Source organism: Dipodomys ordii, unplaced genomic scaffold (assembly GCF_000151885.1).
Source record: "Dipodomys ordii isolate 6190 unplaced genomic scaffold, Dord_2.0 Scaffold57, whole genome shotgun sequence".
In the NCBI taxonomy this organism is placed as follows: domain Eukaryota; kingdom Metazoa; phylum Chordata; class Mammalia; order Rodentia; family Heteromyidae; genus Dipodomys; species Dipodomys ordii.
This window is the reverse complement of record NW_012267273.1, coordinates 253,436-270,175: the sequence shown is the minus strand read 5'-3', so window position 1 is coordinate 270,175 and position 16,740 is coordinate 253,436. Positions and strand designations below refer to the sequence as shown.

The 16,740-nt window shown below is 37.7% G+C and overlaps 1 protein-coding gene across 5 annotated transcripts in view; it reads left to right on the top strand.

The window, feature by feature from the left end:
- The window catches only part of Rgs7 (regulator of G-protein signaling 7), a 445,190-nt gene that overhangs the window by 237,294 nt on the left and 191,156 nt on the right, over positions 1–16,740 (top strand). For all 5 annotated transcript variants that reach the window (XM_013021755.1, XM_013021753.1, XM_013021752.1 and 2 more), the window contains exon 3: positions 1,191–1,287. In XM_013021755.1, the coding sequence (XP_012877209.1) occupies positions 1,191–1,287 (97 nt within the window). The remainder of the gene's footprint in view (positions 1–1,190; positions 1,288–16,740) is intronic.

Sequence of the window (16,740 nt, the reverse complement as noted above, 5' to 3'; positions counted from 1 at the left end):
AAGGGGAAACAAAGGAGGAGGCTACAATGCTTGATAAGAAATGTACTCATTACCTTGCCCATGTAATTGTAACCCCTCTGTACGGTATTTTCACACACAGAAAAAAAAAACAACAAAACAAAACGAAAGAATATACCAAAATGCAGTCATCATATTTATTTAATGCATTTTCTATGAAAATAGAAAAATTAAGGGAAGGAATGGAAGAGAATGATGAAAAGGTTGATGTCAGTCAAGATTCATTGTATTTATAAATTGATTTGTTTGATTGTTTACACCTTTGTACAACCACTTAAAGATAATAAAAATAAGTCAAATAAAATCATAAATATAATTTTTTTAAAAAGGATACTAACAAGGTTGAAAGACAGGAGGGGAATCTGCTGATAAGGCAGAAATTTACGGTATGAAGTTCATTGTGTGTGTGTGTGTGTGCATGTGTGCATATATTTATGCGTCTATGGACATCTGTGTATATGCATATGTGTGTTTGTGTGTTTGTTTTCATTTCACACTGGGAAATAGAACAGGTAGTTGCTGGCGATCTGTCTTGATTTTTTCACGCAACTTGTAGAACTCAAATATTAAACCAAATTATTGGAACCTTCTTCTTAAAGAGTAATCCATGTTCTTTTAAGCCCTCTGTTTTCTTTGCTTCTGAGTTGAGTAGAGATAACTTGAGTCCCATGAATTTCATACAACTGGTTTGTGACAACTTCAAAAATAAATAGTTTTATCTCACCTTTTATGGCCATAGAATATGAACCCCAGAGGGAGACAATGTTCCTCAGGAGACTCAGGATAAAGGTTTGAAGCCAGCCTAGGCAGAAAAGTCTGTAAGATTCTGTCTCCAAAATAACTAGCAAAAAGTGATGTTATTGGCATGGCACAAAGGGCAGAAGCCTGCTTCCAACTAAACAAGCTCTAGGCACTGAATTTAAATCCAAGAACTGTCTAAAGAAATCAGAATTTTTACTATAGCTTAAGTCACCCTAAAACAGTCATATTTTTTTTCCTTTCTATTTTTTCCAACTCCTGATAATCAGACTTTAAAATATTAGTAGACAAGAATAAAGACAGGTAAGAGTGTGTGACTCTTCTTAGTTTGGAAAGATGAGTATTTGAAATTGTGAAAACTGTCTTTTTGCAAAAGCTCTAAAGTGTTTATTGATTTTGTTTCTGTTGTTTAGATGGAAGATGTCATCGCACGCATGCAAGATGAAAAAAATGGAATTCCTATCCGCACTGTCAAAAGCTTTCTGTCTAAGATTCCTAGCGTTTTCTCTGGTAAGTAGGCATTCCGCTTAGCTCTGTTTTCTCCAGCAGCTGTGATCTATCCAAAAAACTTATTCTAGCCATTTACTCTTGAAACTCTCTAACTGCTTATTTAATAACTACATACAAACACCCATGTTGTGTTCCTTATCTCCTGGCATAGTAGAAATAAGAGTAAAACAAAACATAAAATCCAAAATTCATAGCCTTACTCTGTTAGTTATACAGACAAAAGTAAAAATACTAAAAAAATTATGAAAATACATTAGGATGTATGATATGGGCCCCATGTAGCTGTGCTTGCAGTGCTGAGCAGGCTGCTAGGGCAGGAAGAGAGAGAGGGTAAATGGAAATGGACCGAATGTGAAAGTGTCTGAAATCCAACAATATCATTGTATGAGAGAAACATACAGACTCTAACATTTTGTATCACCATGCAAACGTTTTACATCTCAATGCTGTGATGACTGTGCTTGTATTAACGACATTCAGTGAGGGCTAGATTGCTATGAAAGGCAGGAGGCTTTTGTGGGAACACAGTGGGTATCATAATTCCTACATCCAGGTGCTGAAGGAATCAAAAAGCAAACATGAGTGGATTTAATGGATAACTTGGTGTGTGAGATGAAAAGAAAATATGGCTCAACATGTTTGTTTATAATTGTGTGACAGAGGGAATAAAGAAATCATTATTAGAAACAGAAAAACTAAAAATAAATAGGTTTGATTAGAAATGAATACATGAACCCTAGAGAAAACGGTGGCAAAAACACTTGTGCTCTGACTCCAGGAGGCAATGAAGGGGGCTGCCGTGGGGATTGGAGAGTGTCTGCTGTATTCCAGCATGGTTTATGGGAGAGTTGAGATCAGAAGGGCCAAAGCCTCTGTGGAATTAGTGATGGGAGTTGGAGGCAAAGCTGCATATGAATGGGCGGCCTTAGTGGGACTCCTCCTGTACAATGATCTTGCCATGTTTCCTCCTGAACCAGGACCAAAAGAAGCAGTAGGTAAGCAAGCTACAATAGCTGTGTTGATCTCAGAGAGAAGAAAGGGAAAGTAGCTGGCAGGTACAATAAGATACTTCCCTCTAATACACATGTGCTTTCTTATTTTACCTTAACTCGCTTTCTTTTTTAGAAAAATTTATTGTCAAGGTGGTGTACAGAGGGGTTACAGTTACATAAGTCAGGAAGTGAGGACATTTCTTATCTAACTTATTATCCATGCTCTCATTTTTCTCCCTCTCTCCCTCCACCCCAATCCCCTTCCCCCAAGTTGTACAGATCATTTCCAAAATATTGTCTTGTCCAAAATATTGTCACTGTTGCATAACTTTGCCCTTGTCCTTAGTTCAGATAAATGTATATTCAATACCCATGGTACCAAAATCAAATACAGTGACAACAGGGGGTATATCATAGGGGGGGGGGAAAGCACAAAAGAAACAAGAAGTCACATACTACATTAAAAACTACAACAAAGTAAAACCTCTCATGATCATGTCATGGATATCATTTTATACAGTCATATGTACATAGCTATTGAGCTATTCTGCTCATCTGCTAAGATTATCCTAGATATATACTAATTAGTACAAATTACCTTAACTCACTTTCATGTGCCTGCACATCCACCATCTACTTTAGACCACGCACATTGTTAAATTCTTTTCATTCTGTAGTCAGCTGTATCCATATCCTCTTCCTCCTCCTATAACTCCACACTTCTGTTTTCTTTCTTTTTCCCTATGAGTATTTTTTATTACTTCCAATTTTAAATAATAGTTTTATGGTGATACAATTTTCATAATTAAAATTCATTCATGTATTTTTATTGTAAAAATATTGTACAGAGGGGTTACAGTTACATGAGTAGGGTAATGCGTACATTTCATAAGGAGCATTGTTGCCTCCTCCTTTGTTTTCCCCTACCATCACTTCCCTCCCCACCACCCCAACTACTCATATCCCCCACACCCAGACATTGTAAAGTCGTTTTCAGCATAGTGGCCTGTACACCTAGTAGTCACAATGGATCAACCTGCATCCCTACTTACAGCATTCTGCTGTATCCCTTCCCCTCCGCAAATTACAAGCTAAAAAGTATCTGAAAACAGAATATTGGAGAATAGGGTGAGAAAATGACAAGAAGAAGGAAAAGCCAAGGGCAGAAGGAAATGGTTTGAGTGGTCCATTATTTAGATATGGTTTTACTTCCCTGTGTACAGATGCTACATTAAAATTTTAATTTTTTGATATAAAAATGTATACACAAGATGCAGAACAGCAACATCAAATCCAGTGAAAACAGGGGTTATACCGTGGGGGGAGGAACATGCAAAAGAAACAAAACAATCACATAGTGCATTATAAGTACATTAGAAACAATAGCAAGCAAGAAAAAATGTACCCCTGTCTTGGGGTACATTTTGCTTAACATTATCTCATGTGGTCATATGTACATGGCCTTTGACCTTCTCTGCTTGTCCTAGACATGTACTAGTCATTGCAAACAAGGGAAACCATGGGACCTATGTTTCTGTGGGCCTGGCTTACTTCACTTAATATACCTTTTTCCAAGTCTTTCCATTTCCTAACAAATGTGGTGATATCATTCTTTCTGATGGAGGCATAGAATTTCATTGTGTATATATGCCACATTTTCTTGATCCATCCATCTACTGAGGGGCATCTGGGTTGGTTTCATATCTTCGCTATGGTAAATAATGCTGCTATAAACATGGTTGTCCTGACAGGTTTGGTATGGCCTTGTTTGTGATTGATTATTTGGGTAAATGTCCAAATCTATTCTGTTTTCTTACTCCTATTATAGGTATACACAATTATACCAGGCTTGCCTTTCTTTTTCCTTTTCCTTTTTTTTAACTTTTGCAGAAATTTATAGTTTTTCACTCTAGTCTTGAAGATAAGTGTTATCCTTAAAAATAAAGGCATTTAGGGATAATTTTTTAATTGTCAAGGTGATGTACAGAGGGGTTTCAGTTACATAAGTAAGGTAATGTGTACATTTCTTGTCAACCTTATTACAGCTTCTCTCAATTTTCTCCTACTCTCCCTTCCCCTAACCCCCACCCAAATTGTACAGATCATTTCCAATGTATTATCTTGTGTATATCGCTGTTGCATTGGTTCCCCCCCTTGTCCTTTGTCTCACCATTCTGTTGTTCCCCTTCTCTTCCCTAATTCAAATAGATGTATATACAATACTAGGGTACCAAAATCAAATACAGTGACAACAGAAGATATACCTTAGGGGGAAGAACATACAAAAGAAACAAAAAAAATCACATAGTACATTAAAAACAACAACAACAAAGAAAAACCTCTTGTGTTTATGTCTTGGAGTTCATTTTGCTTTGCACCATCTTATATGGTCATATGTAGGTAGCTATTGAATTATTTTGCTCTTCTCCTAAGACTATTCTAGACAGATATTAATTATTACAAAGAAGGGAAACCATGGGATCTATGTTTCTTTGAGTCTGGTTTACTTCACTTAATATGATTTTTTCCAATTCCTTCCATTTCCTTACAAATCGGTGTGTCTTTCTTTCTGATGGAAGTATAGAATTCCATTGTATTGGAACAAGAACAGACCTGCCCACCAATGGAATAGAACTGAAGACCTGGAAATGAACCTGCACACCTATAGCCACCTAATCTTCAATAAGGGAGCCAAAAAAAATAGGATGGAAGAAAGACAGCCTCTTAAGTAAATGGTGCTGGCAAAATTGGTTAAACACCTGTAGAAAACTAAAGTTAGATCCTTGTATATCACCCTGCACCAAGATCAACTACAAACGGATCAAAGGCCTTGAAGTAAAAACAGACCCCCTGAAAACATTACAGGAAGGATTAGGAGGGAACTCCAGAGCTCCTTGGCACAGGCCACAATTTTCTTCTTTTATTTTTTCAAATTTTGTTTGTTTGCTTGTAGGGTAGGGAGTATTGGGCATTGAACCTAGAGTTTTACACATGCCAGGGAAGCACTCTACCACTTGAGTCATATGGCAGAGATACATCTCCCTCCACTTCCTGAGTAGGTGGGATTACAGCCATGGACAGCCATGCCAGGCTGTCTTTCTTATGGCAGGTACTTTGTGTATGTCCATCACTCCTAAAGAAAATTATAGTCACTGTAACCATGGACTCAGGTAAACCTTATATTTAAACACAAATATGAAAAGATGTATTTGATATTTTCTCGGGCTAATAACAGGGATAAGCTGAGCTTCTTCAGAATCCAGTAGATAAATGCACTAAGCTTTCTGGTTGTACTGGAAACTTCTCCATTCACTTGGACATGACTGATCTAATGCTACCCCAACTCAGGAATGTTTATAAGAATAAAGAGGCTAAACAAAAATGATTTGGTCAGCATATTAAGCTGGGATGAAGTTTGAGGCATCTACTCCTTTGGAGTCTGAAATTTTTGACTAAGTTTTTCAAATTGCAATGCCAGAGCAACATGCGGTTGGCAGAATTTTTGATTGATGATATAAATACCTTAATAGCACAGTAGAATTGAGTATATAGATTGAGAATAAATCTTGGAGATACCTTATAATTGTTGTACTGTTCATTAATATAAAGTAACAATGCAGCTATTAAATGAGGATATAAATTGAAGTTATAATGCATTAATGTGATTGACTTCAGGTTTTCCTTTTATGTTCTCTGGAGCTTATCAAAAGCTATCTATCTCTATCTAATAATTGAATTAGATATTTTGCTGTAGATTTGGTATCTCCAGTATGATGTATGACACCCATCAGCCTCTTTATAATAATTTCAAAGTATAATGAGCTCAATCCTTATTTACTTTCATAGATTTTTATTCATTCATTTTTAGCAATTTTCCTTCCCGTATCTTTACCATAGTCTCTGGGCATCAAGGTGTTCTCAATTTCCTTCCTGTTTCTAACTGACCAGGCTCTTCCTGCTCTTGTTTTTCTCACTGTGAGTCTTTGCTACATCCTATTGCAGTCTTGCTAATGAAACAATCTGCTAACTTCATCAGTTTTGGTAGAATCTTCTTTTTTGTTGATCGTGGGGCTTGAACTCTGGGCCTGGGAGCTGTCCCTGTGCTCTTCAGCTCAAGGCAAGCACTCTATTGCTTAAGCCACAGCACCACTTCTGGTTTTCTAGTGGTTTATTGGAGAGAAGAGTCTCACCGAGTTTCCTCCCACTCTCACCAAGTTTCCTTCCCGGGCTGGCTTTGAACTGTGATCCACAGATCTCAGCTTCCTGAGTACTAGGATTACAGGCGTGAGCCACGGGTGCCCAGCAGCTTTGGTAGAATCTTGTGTCAATGCTAATGAAACCTTGCATTGTTCAAAGGAAGGTTGTGTGGTCACTGGAGACAGGAGTCCGGTTTTATTTTTGTTCAGGGACCATGCCATAAAAGCAAAAGGATTCCAACATGGTTCATCTACATTTTTTTTTTCAGATTGTCAGTGTATGTTCTCTGTGGTCTATGTGTGATCAATGTGTTCTGGGTACAGATATTGTAAGCATCACCTGGAAACATATTAGGAAAGCCCCACTGGTCCACCAAATTACATCTTCCAACTTAACAATGAAGTTTAAGAAGCATGGACCTAATGTGTACTTACAAATCCTTGACCTTTGAGAGGGAGAGCTGGATTAGACTGAGCTTGAGGTATCACTTGGGTATCTGGCTATCTGTGACCCCCTTGCTTCTAGAGACTATTCTGTTCCCTTTTGGCAACTCTGACCAGTTGTTCTGCTCTCTGGCCTAAGTCACAGCACCTCCCTCCCTCCCTAGTCCATCTATGCTTTTGTTGTTATTATTTCAATTTTAAATCATCATGGGGAGAAGGAGTGATTGACATGTAAAGTTCCTTCTACTTTCTGTGTTTCCAAGCCAAGACCCTGAGCAACCACTCTAGCGAGGATGTCAACAGCTTTGGGGAGGGATGTGAAGAGCTCGCTCCACCAAGTAGCACCCATGCTTCAAAGGTAAACGTGTGCCATGTAGCCAAGTTAGACTAGCCTCCACCTCAAAGGAAGCAGCGGTGTTGAGAAAGGGTTGAGGCAATCCATTCCCCTGAAAACATCTGGGATTCTAACCCGGATTCACATCAAAGACCCTTTTATTTTTTCCCCTGCTAGTTTCTTTTTTCAGCTATATAACTGTGATGTTTCTAATATTTGGGGTTTGAGAATTGTTGGTTTCTACCTGCTGATGTTCTTGGCCCTAAGACAAAAGGGGAGTATTTGCACAGAACCTCCAATGCTAGTGTAGATGAAGATGTCCTTGGGTGGATCTAGCCACACACTGTGGATCAAGCCACACCACTATGTTTGTCTCTACTACCTGCAGAGATAGCTCAGGCAGCTCCATCTATGTCATGTGACCTGGGACCACCAAACAAAGAGATAAGATTAGCCATGGATGCTGGGCACAGCCTGTTCATCAGCTTTTTCTCCCCTGGAATTCTGTTAATATTCCTAGGATTTCAAGGAGGGAAGGGGGGGGGATTAGACACATGGCCTTGCCTGGGCTTATGCATTTCTGGCATAAGGTGACATAAGCCATTAGGGCTGTCTAGGAGCCTTATGTAGAGGGAAAGGGAGGAACCATGTTTGCACACAGAACAAAACATGCAGAGAGCATGAGGAAGAACATAATCAGCATCTGGTGGCTTAGCAGCCCTTGTCCTGGTTGTCAGGAGCACGCATCTGGAAATGGCAGTATTGAAATCATCCCTCATTTTCCACATCTATTTAAGCCTCCACCATAGAGTACCCACCTTTGCTTTCCTGTGCTTTCCTTTCCTCTTTTAAACTTTTCTCATGTTAATATTCCAGTTTACAGAGTGATTTCCCCCTTCACACATATTAGACACATAATCCTTACATTCGCAAAAGAATTATAATAATAAGTGTGCATACAATTATTTTTTTTATTGTTGGTTGTGGGGCTTGAACCCTGGGCCTGGGCGCTGTCCTTCAGCTCTTCAGCTCAAGTCAAGCACTTACCACTTGAGCCACAGCTCCACTTCCAGTTTTCTGAGTGGTGTATTGAAAATAAGAGTCTCACAACCTTTCTTGCCTGAGCTGACTTTGAACCATGATCCTCAGATCTCAGCCTCCTGAGTAGCTAAGATTACAGGCCTGAGTAACCAGCGCCTGGCTCAGACAATTTTTTATACAAGGGAAATTCACATTTGGGGTTGGAGCAAATGTTTAAGTGCAGCATAGGTACAACAGATTCATTGGGGTAAAGAAGAGCATGTAAAAATACAGATTTCCAAACCTGAACTGCAGTAGTCTAATTTAGTAGGTCTGGCCTGGAATCAATGGGTCAGTATTTGAAAACAGATAAAAAGTATATAAACTGTTTGCTAAAGGCACATGCCTGTAATCTTAGCTACTCAGATCTGTAGGTTCAAGGACATCCTAGCCGAAAAATTTGCTAGACTGCAATATAACCAGCAAAAAGCGGGGCTGGAGGTATGATTCAAGTGATAGAGTACCAGCTGAGTGTGAGGCTTTGATTCAAGCCCCAGTACAAATAACAACAACAAAAAATAGTGTGTACATGAAATTGGCATCTGCTAGTTTTAGATGCATATTACCAGTACTTTCCTCTAGGATTTTCAAAGATTCAACAGGCACTAGTTAAATAAACTCTATACTCCAGTTACTCTACTGAATATTGAGAGCTAATACTTGTATTTTAGCCAAGAAATAGATTATACTAAATGTTTGAGTGATGTGGAGTGGCAGAACTGTGTAAGTGCTTTTAACAGATATTCAACCAAAACATACAGCTGTCTAAATGGCCACATGTTACAAGTTTGCTCAGCAAACTTCTAAACTTCAGAAATAAAAAACTTTTTGAAGGTCAGCATAAGGGTGCAGAAACTTTTAAGTTAGATTTTATATATTCTTTTTTATTTCTTGCAAGGTCACAACCACATTTACTTCATGTATTGTTGCTTAGGAAATGCATGAAATAAATTTATTCTAAAATAAAATATTTGAAGAGAAACTTCACTTTTGTTGGAGTTACTGATTTGAACTGTTGATTTCCACTGTCCAAAGACAAAGGAGAAGGTTAGACAGACCCTCCATGCTAGATGGAGATTTCCTTGGATCAGTCCTGTCCCCTTCCACCTGCAGAGATAGCTTAGGGAACTATGTCCCTTCTGATTCATGACCTAGAGTTGACGTCCCTTTTGTATTTTTTTCTCTAGTTTGCAGGAAGTTCATTGAGAAATTTGTTTCATTTACATTTTATCACTTGACACACCAATCACCTGACACATCACTGACTTATCTACTTTTCTTTTTCTTTCTTGACTTTCATTGTTGTTATTTTAATTTAGTGTGTATGTGTGTGTGTGTGTGTGTGTGTGTGTGTGTGTGTGTGTGTGTCGGGCACATTACTATTTGTAAAATGCTTCAAGCCATGTTGAGGAGAGAGATGAGTGAGTCCTGTGCAGCTAGGTATGCATTGGGGGATGATTTTTCCCAGACTCCTCACTCAAGGGTAGCTACCTCTGGGCTTTGACCAGAAGTGCACTATCATAATATCAAAAATGATGAAGTTCAAATTTTACTGAAGATGAGTTTCACAGAAATGCTCAAACAACTTTTACACAATTGTATCTTCAAATTGCAAGGATTGACTTTAAAGGCTAAGAATGTATTCTGAGGTTTTGCTGAGGGTTTTCTTTAAATGAATCCCTTCCTTAGGTCTTATTATTGCATGATAGCTATTTCCCTTGAAATTCATATCCTGTAACATACAATGTTTATTCTTCTCATCTGAAAAATCTGTGGTACAGCTAGCTATGACCTCATATCTGCTGAAAATCCTTTGTATTTGAACTCTGAATGTAAGCAGAATAGAGATTCAAATCCAGACAGAGTATATGAGTTTATGAATAATAGAGGAAATGATTAGCTTCACATTCTAAGGGTATTTGGTTCATTTTTGATAGGACTTTTTTAACTGTGCTATTTATCTTATTGGAGTAAATTAAATCTGAGAACATAGCTATTCAGCTGCTTTTTAAGAAGAGACTGAAATAGTGTTTTTTGTGTTTTATTTCTAGATAATATATTATAAAATTTATATTATTTGGATACATAGTTTTGATTCATTGTCATGACTGCTATGTAGAGTTTTAAGAGTATTTTTGCACATAATAGATAGTCTTAAAGATGATGAGAGGAGGGATAATTGCCTTTTCAGTATTTAAGTGTTTCAATAGAATTGAATAAGCCTTAGAGAAGTTTTTGAGAGTTCTTTTTTTCCTTTTATTTTGTTTTCTTTTTGAGTCAGGATATTGTTATGCAGCCTATAGGCTGGATTTGATCTCATGATCTGTCTGCTTTAGCTATCAGATTTGCTGGAGTAATAGACAGGTACCACCATACTCAAATGAGATTTAGTTAGGATTACAGGTATAAGACACTGGCACCTGGAGAGATTTTTTTTTAATAATAACGTTTTGCTATTTTTTATCAGATCTTTAAGGAAAACAGTTAATAATTTGGGAGCCTAGTTATATTAACAATTTTCAAGGTATCATTGCTTATCTGTGTTTTGTAGAGAAGCAAATGGATGGGCTAGAAGTCTGGCTTTTGGCCCAATTATGCACTAATACACACCATGGCTCCAACTTAAGACCCTATTCCCATTTTCCCCACCACCTTGGTTTGAAGTTTGTATCATATACATGCGATTCTGCAGCACAACAAGCAAATATAGACCAGAATATACAGACTTCTAGGTACCCAGAATCTTACATTGGTCTCCTGTTAACATTGCCTTGAGACATTTCGCGCTAATATTGGTCCAAAAGACCTAGTTTTTTGTTTTCAGGGGGTCACTAGGGCCTTGAATAAAACTTCTGTTTCTTTACTTTGGAAAGTTAGAGATGAGATTTAATGATATCCAAGTTTTCTTTCCATATAAATTCATAGTTCAGTGGATTGAGTGAAGGACGAAATTTGACTACCCTGTGAAGACCATCTCAGGGGCATTGAGAAAGTGACATATGGATAAAATTGTACTCTCTTTTTTCTTTTCTTATCTGGGCCTAGGAGCTGTCCCTCAGCTCTTCAGCTCAAGGCTAGCACTCTACCACTTGAGACACAGCACTACCAGCACTACTTCTGGCTTTTTTCTGATAACGTGGTGCTGAGGAATCAAACCCAGGGCCTCATGGATGCATGGCAAGCACTCTACTACTGAGCCACCTTCCCAGCCCTGTACTCTACTTTCTTTCTCACCACGGTGTCATCCACACCATGGCTTTAATTTTGAATGTTGTGAAATCTTTATGCATATACACACACACACGTATATATATATATATATGTATACACATGCATATGTGTGTATATATATATATATACATATATATATTCCTTATTTTTTCCAAAGTCCGCCAAATTTAACTTACTACTATATAATATTTCTATCTGGATACCACAACATTTTCAAAATGATGTTTGTTGTCTTACTCTCCACTCTGTTGTGTTATATCAGTAACGATCATACACCTTAGAAATGCTGAAGTTACCTTGACTCTTCCTATAGCCTCTTCTTCTCACATCTATATTCCTTTAATCAGTTCTGTGTATGTTTTCTTTAAAATAACCAAATGCCTAATCAGTTCTGTGTATGTTTTCTTTAAAATAACCAAATGCCTTGGTTTATGACCAGCTATTCTAGTATCATGCCCATTCTAGGGAACTGACTCCTAAACTAGTCTCTCTATTACTCTTAATCTCACCCACCACCACACCGCAGCCACATTGCCCTTCTCAAATTGCAGCTATGAACAAGAAAATCCTTCTTTCATTTTAAGATTAAAACAAAAATCCTTAACAAGACCTATGTAGGAAGGAAAAAGAAAACTTTCCCTCTACCTTCTTATAATCTATTTAGGTGCCCTATATACAAAAAGACAGATTCTAAGGGAAAATATCTAAGTTTTATTTGATGTTAATAATTTTATATGATATGTGCATGCACATGTGAGAATTAAATATATAAAGTATTTTTTGCCATTGGAAAGTTTTCATCCTCACTGGATTTTATGTTCCTTATTTCAAAATAGCAATGGAAGGGGTTACAGAGAGTACATTTTAATCTTAGCCATTGAAATGCCCTGCCATGTATTCTACATTATTTTCCTTCTAATAGCCAAATCCCACTGAACATTTCAAGGTTAGCCATTTACTTTCACTGTGCTTGTGAAGGATTTGTTTTCAAGTGTGATTGCTTCAATTTGCTCTGACCAAGATGCAGTGTGAACTCTGACTTAACTCATTTTCACCAGAATGCTTGGTGGAGCAGTACAACTCAGGGATACCAAATGCTTTGAGTGTAGCCTCAGCTTTTTCTTGTGATTTTTTTCATTCATTTGAACTCAGGAGCTGTCTCTTTCTCAGTAATGGCATATAGGGGTGCTGTTTCCTAAAATGCTTTCTGACCATCTAAATTTAATATTTTAAGTGACTTTTATTTGAACTTGAGATGAGCTTGGAAGAAAAATATTAAAACATCATTGTTAGGTCTCTGCTGAGTTATAGCGAAAGTTACATCAAGGCCTGTGAGTTTGTTCTAACTCATGCAAACAGGCTTACTCCAAACTCTGTGCCCTTCAAATATCTCCATTCCAAGGTTGCAAAATTCTATCAAAATACATAAATATGCTTATTAAAACCTACAGATGAGACTTCTCTGACACGAGCTTAGCTAGTTTTCTAGTGTAGTTCTCTTACCCTATATTTTTTGCCATGGCTTCTCCCAATGATGTCCTTGGTAGAGCAGAGACTTTTGCCAGCACAACCAGATCACAGTTGATCTCTGTTGAAGAATGTTTGACTTCAGTAATGAGGGGCCAAAATGCACATATTTTTTTTCTAAGAGACATATGTCACTGTTTCTACTGAATACTGTGTTTCTGTCCTTCAGAAACTTTTTCAAAAAGACTCCATGCCTCACAATGGACCTAGAGTTCTCAGATCTCTTGGTGGGACTATGACAGGATTTACAAGAATATGGGGTTCATACAGGAAAGAAGTATGGGAGCCTCACTGAGACTGTAACTTCTCTTTTCCACTTTAGGGGAAGGGGGAATTGGTGTACTCTATTGATTATTTTTCAAAACCTTAGTACATGTCCAGAAAACATAACAGTACAAGGTAATATCTGGGGCTCTTTTTGTATCACTAAGACTGATATAGAAGGAGGAAAGCATAGTGCAAATAACTGTTTGTAAGGCAACAAAATCCCAGCTGGTCTTGAATTTTATTTTAGTCAGTGTTAATGGAATCTCCAAATAAATAGATTATGTCATTACAGATTATGTACTAAGCAAGTGAGAATATAACGAAGGAAAGGACCAAAGGAAGGAAGAAAGGAAGGGAGGGAGGGAGGGGAGAAGGAAGGGAGAAAAAAGGGAGGGAGGGTGAAAGAAAGGGGGGGGAGGAAAAGAAGAGGAGGGAGAGGAGGGGACAGAAGGGTAGGGAGAAAAAAGTGGCAACTGGCTGTCTGAAGGTCTAGAAAATTCAAGAGATCCAAATTTATGAGATATAATGTTTCTTTTTTTTAAATGCCAAGTTCAGCTTAAGAACAGGTTCAGCCCTAATAAAAGCCTATGAAAGAGACCCAAGGGTCTTATTGCCTAGTTTCTAATAATGTCATTGCGCCAATGGACTCTTTGGCTATAGACCATATAAGGTGTTAAGAAAGGTTGTGGGGTATGACAAAAATAGAAAACACACCATTTAAAAACTGACAGATAATGTATGTAGAAGAGATGAACAAAAAAGGAAGGGATATTTGAGTTGTATTCTTTTATTGGTAATATTATCACTGGAAGATTCAAAACTTTCAATTAGTGTACACAGAAGATAAAAGTGAGCAATAAGTGGAAATATTATTATAGTTATTACCATTATCTAATAATTTTATTACCACCTCCAGAGGCCTGGTTTTGACTCTTCTTTCATATTACACTGTTAATGTGTTGTAAGACCAACAAATTACATATATTGGACACATTGTGGTATCTGGCACAAGGCATTCTTAGTAGATTCTCAAAAGGTATTTATTACATCTTCAACAAATGAAACTTCCATTAAATAATAATCATTCTCAATTCTCAAGATGCTGCATAACCTCTAACACTTCTTAATATGTTCAATCTTTTCCTCCTCACAAGTAGTAACTGCTTCTATCAACCCCAAATCTTCTAGGGATATAAAAAGCCAGTGGACTATATTTTGTACCTCATCATTTGAATGTAATGCTATTATATGTTGATACTGAGATTTTTTTTCTGAAAAGAATCACACTTGGGCTTTGTTTACCAATTTGTTTATTCTGATGAAGTCAGTGTTCACTGGATTGCAACATGTAGACCATTAATTGAGAGAATGCAGCAGAAGTCAGAGATCATCCTGCAAGTTTGTTTCAGAAGATTTAAGTGATTTCCACATACTGCATTTTTATTTGGTAATACTCTGGAAATCACTGCTCACAAATGCTGCCTTTGCTTTAAGGAACAGACTAAGAAAGCTTATTATTGGTGGATTATCATTTTTAATATCTAGAAATAATACTGTTATTGATGGGATGGGGCTGAGGTAGGGGAAGATCTTTACTTCCTTGAATTAATGTATTGACCATGCTTTCTTTTGAAAAGAAATCAAAATTAACCCTAGAGACAGGCAATTAAAACAACACTAAAGCCGTAGTAATATGAATGTCTTTAATATGGAAATGTTTTTGTGTAATAGTGGGCTAATGCACAACATATCCCAAATGCATGTGTAATCTACCTTTTGGCACTTGTAACCCAGTGAGACCATCTGTTTTATTTTCCACACCTGTCTCTGAACACATGAAGGGCTCTAAATAGTGGCCTCCTAATAATCCTAAGAGATCTGCTGTCTCCAACCTCAGTCAAGCCTGCTTGAATCACTTTCTTTCTTTCCTCCTTCCTTTCTTTTTCTCCCTTCCTTCCTCCCTCTCTCTCTTTCTCTCCCTCCCTACCTACCTCCCTTCCTCTCTGCCTTCTTCTCTCCCTTCCTCCTTCCTTCCTTCCTTCCTTCCTTCCTTCCTTCCTTCCTTCCTTCCTTCCTTCCTTCCTTCCTTCCTCCCTCCCTTCCTTCCTCCCTACCTTCCTCTCTCTTTCTTTTTCAACCAGATGTGTGTGTCCTCGCCCCCTCAGGGATGAGTGAGGGATGAAAGGTAGGCTTTGCACAGGGGCTTTATGTGCCTGCAGAGCAATGGTCACCTCTCAATTTGCATCTCTGTAGAATTCTGGGCTTGGCTTAATGTAGCTATTCAGCTAATGCTAATGGATTAGTGAGTTAAGGTAGAGCTGAGATTCCAGGACCCTCCAGCAAAATTTCACTTCTGAATTCCTCCACAATGGGAAGATCACCCAGTCTTTTTATTTGCTTGGTACCCAGGACTTCAGGCACTTTCTTCCCCTCAGAAAACTCTGGAAAGACACAACTCTGCCTTACTGGTTTTTACTACTGTAGGTGGGTTTCTTGAAGGAAAATCAAGAAATTGGACCCAATTGTCATACTCTTCCAGAGCCAGTAAAACTGCTCCACATTTATATTTGATTGCTTTAAAGTTAACGTCCAGAATATTGCCCGTTCTCAAATTCTAGTGTAAATAGTCCTAAATCTGCCTGGAATAGTGGAAAGTATACATAGTAGTGGGGAGGGACTTGGATTTTACTCCATCTTCTCATATTTTCAAATGAGAGCATTGGGTTGTAAATGACAGCTCAGCCCTCAGGCACATGTGATCATAAATAAGCATTGGTCTTAGTGGCTATCATAGCCTTACTGGCAGCCCTATCCAGTGTGGCCTAATACTCAGCACTCAGTAGGTGCCAACTGACAGAGGCATTGTTTTGTATATCTGCAGCATTACAGAGATAATCAAGGAGCAGTTAAGTGATTTGCCCTAGGTGTTACTGTTAGTAATAGAGTTGATAGCTATCTTAAGGTATGATAATATAATATAGGCAGAACAAGAATAGATAAAAAATGCAGATCATTAGAGGTGCCAGATTAGCACACATGTATGTGCATATGTATATGCGAATGCATATATATATATATGCTTATATTGCTATATACTATATATACTCTATATATGCTGTATATTATATATTATGTATTTCAGTGAAATACATGTTGTATTTAATATTTATATGATCCTATATTTATTTGCTCACTGTCTAATTTGCCAGGGAAACATATTTTCTGTATAAAATACAAGATTTTAGCCAGGCGCTGGTGGCTTCTGCCTGAATACTATCTTCTAAGGATGCTGAGATCTGACAATTGAGGTTCAAAGCCAGCCCAGGCAGGAAAGTCCATGAGATTCTTTTTTTTTAATCTTATTTTATTTTATTTTATTGTG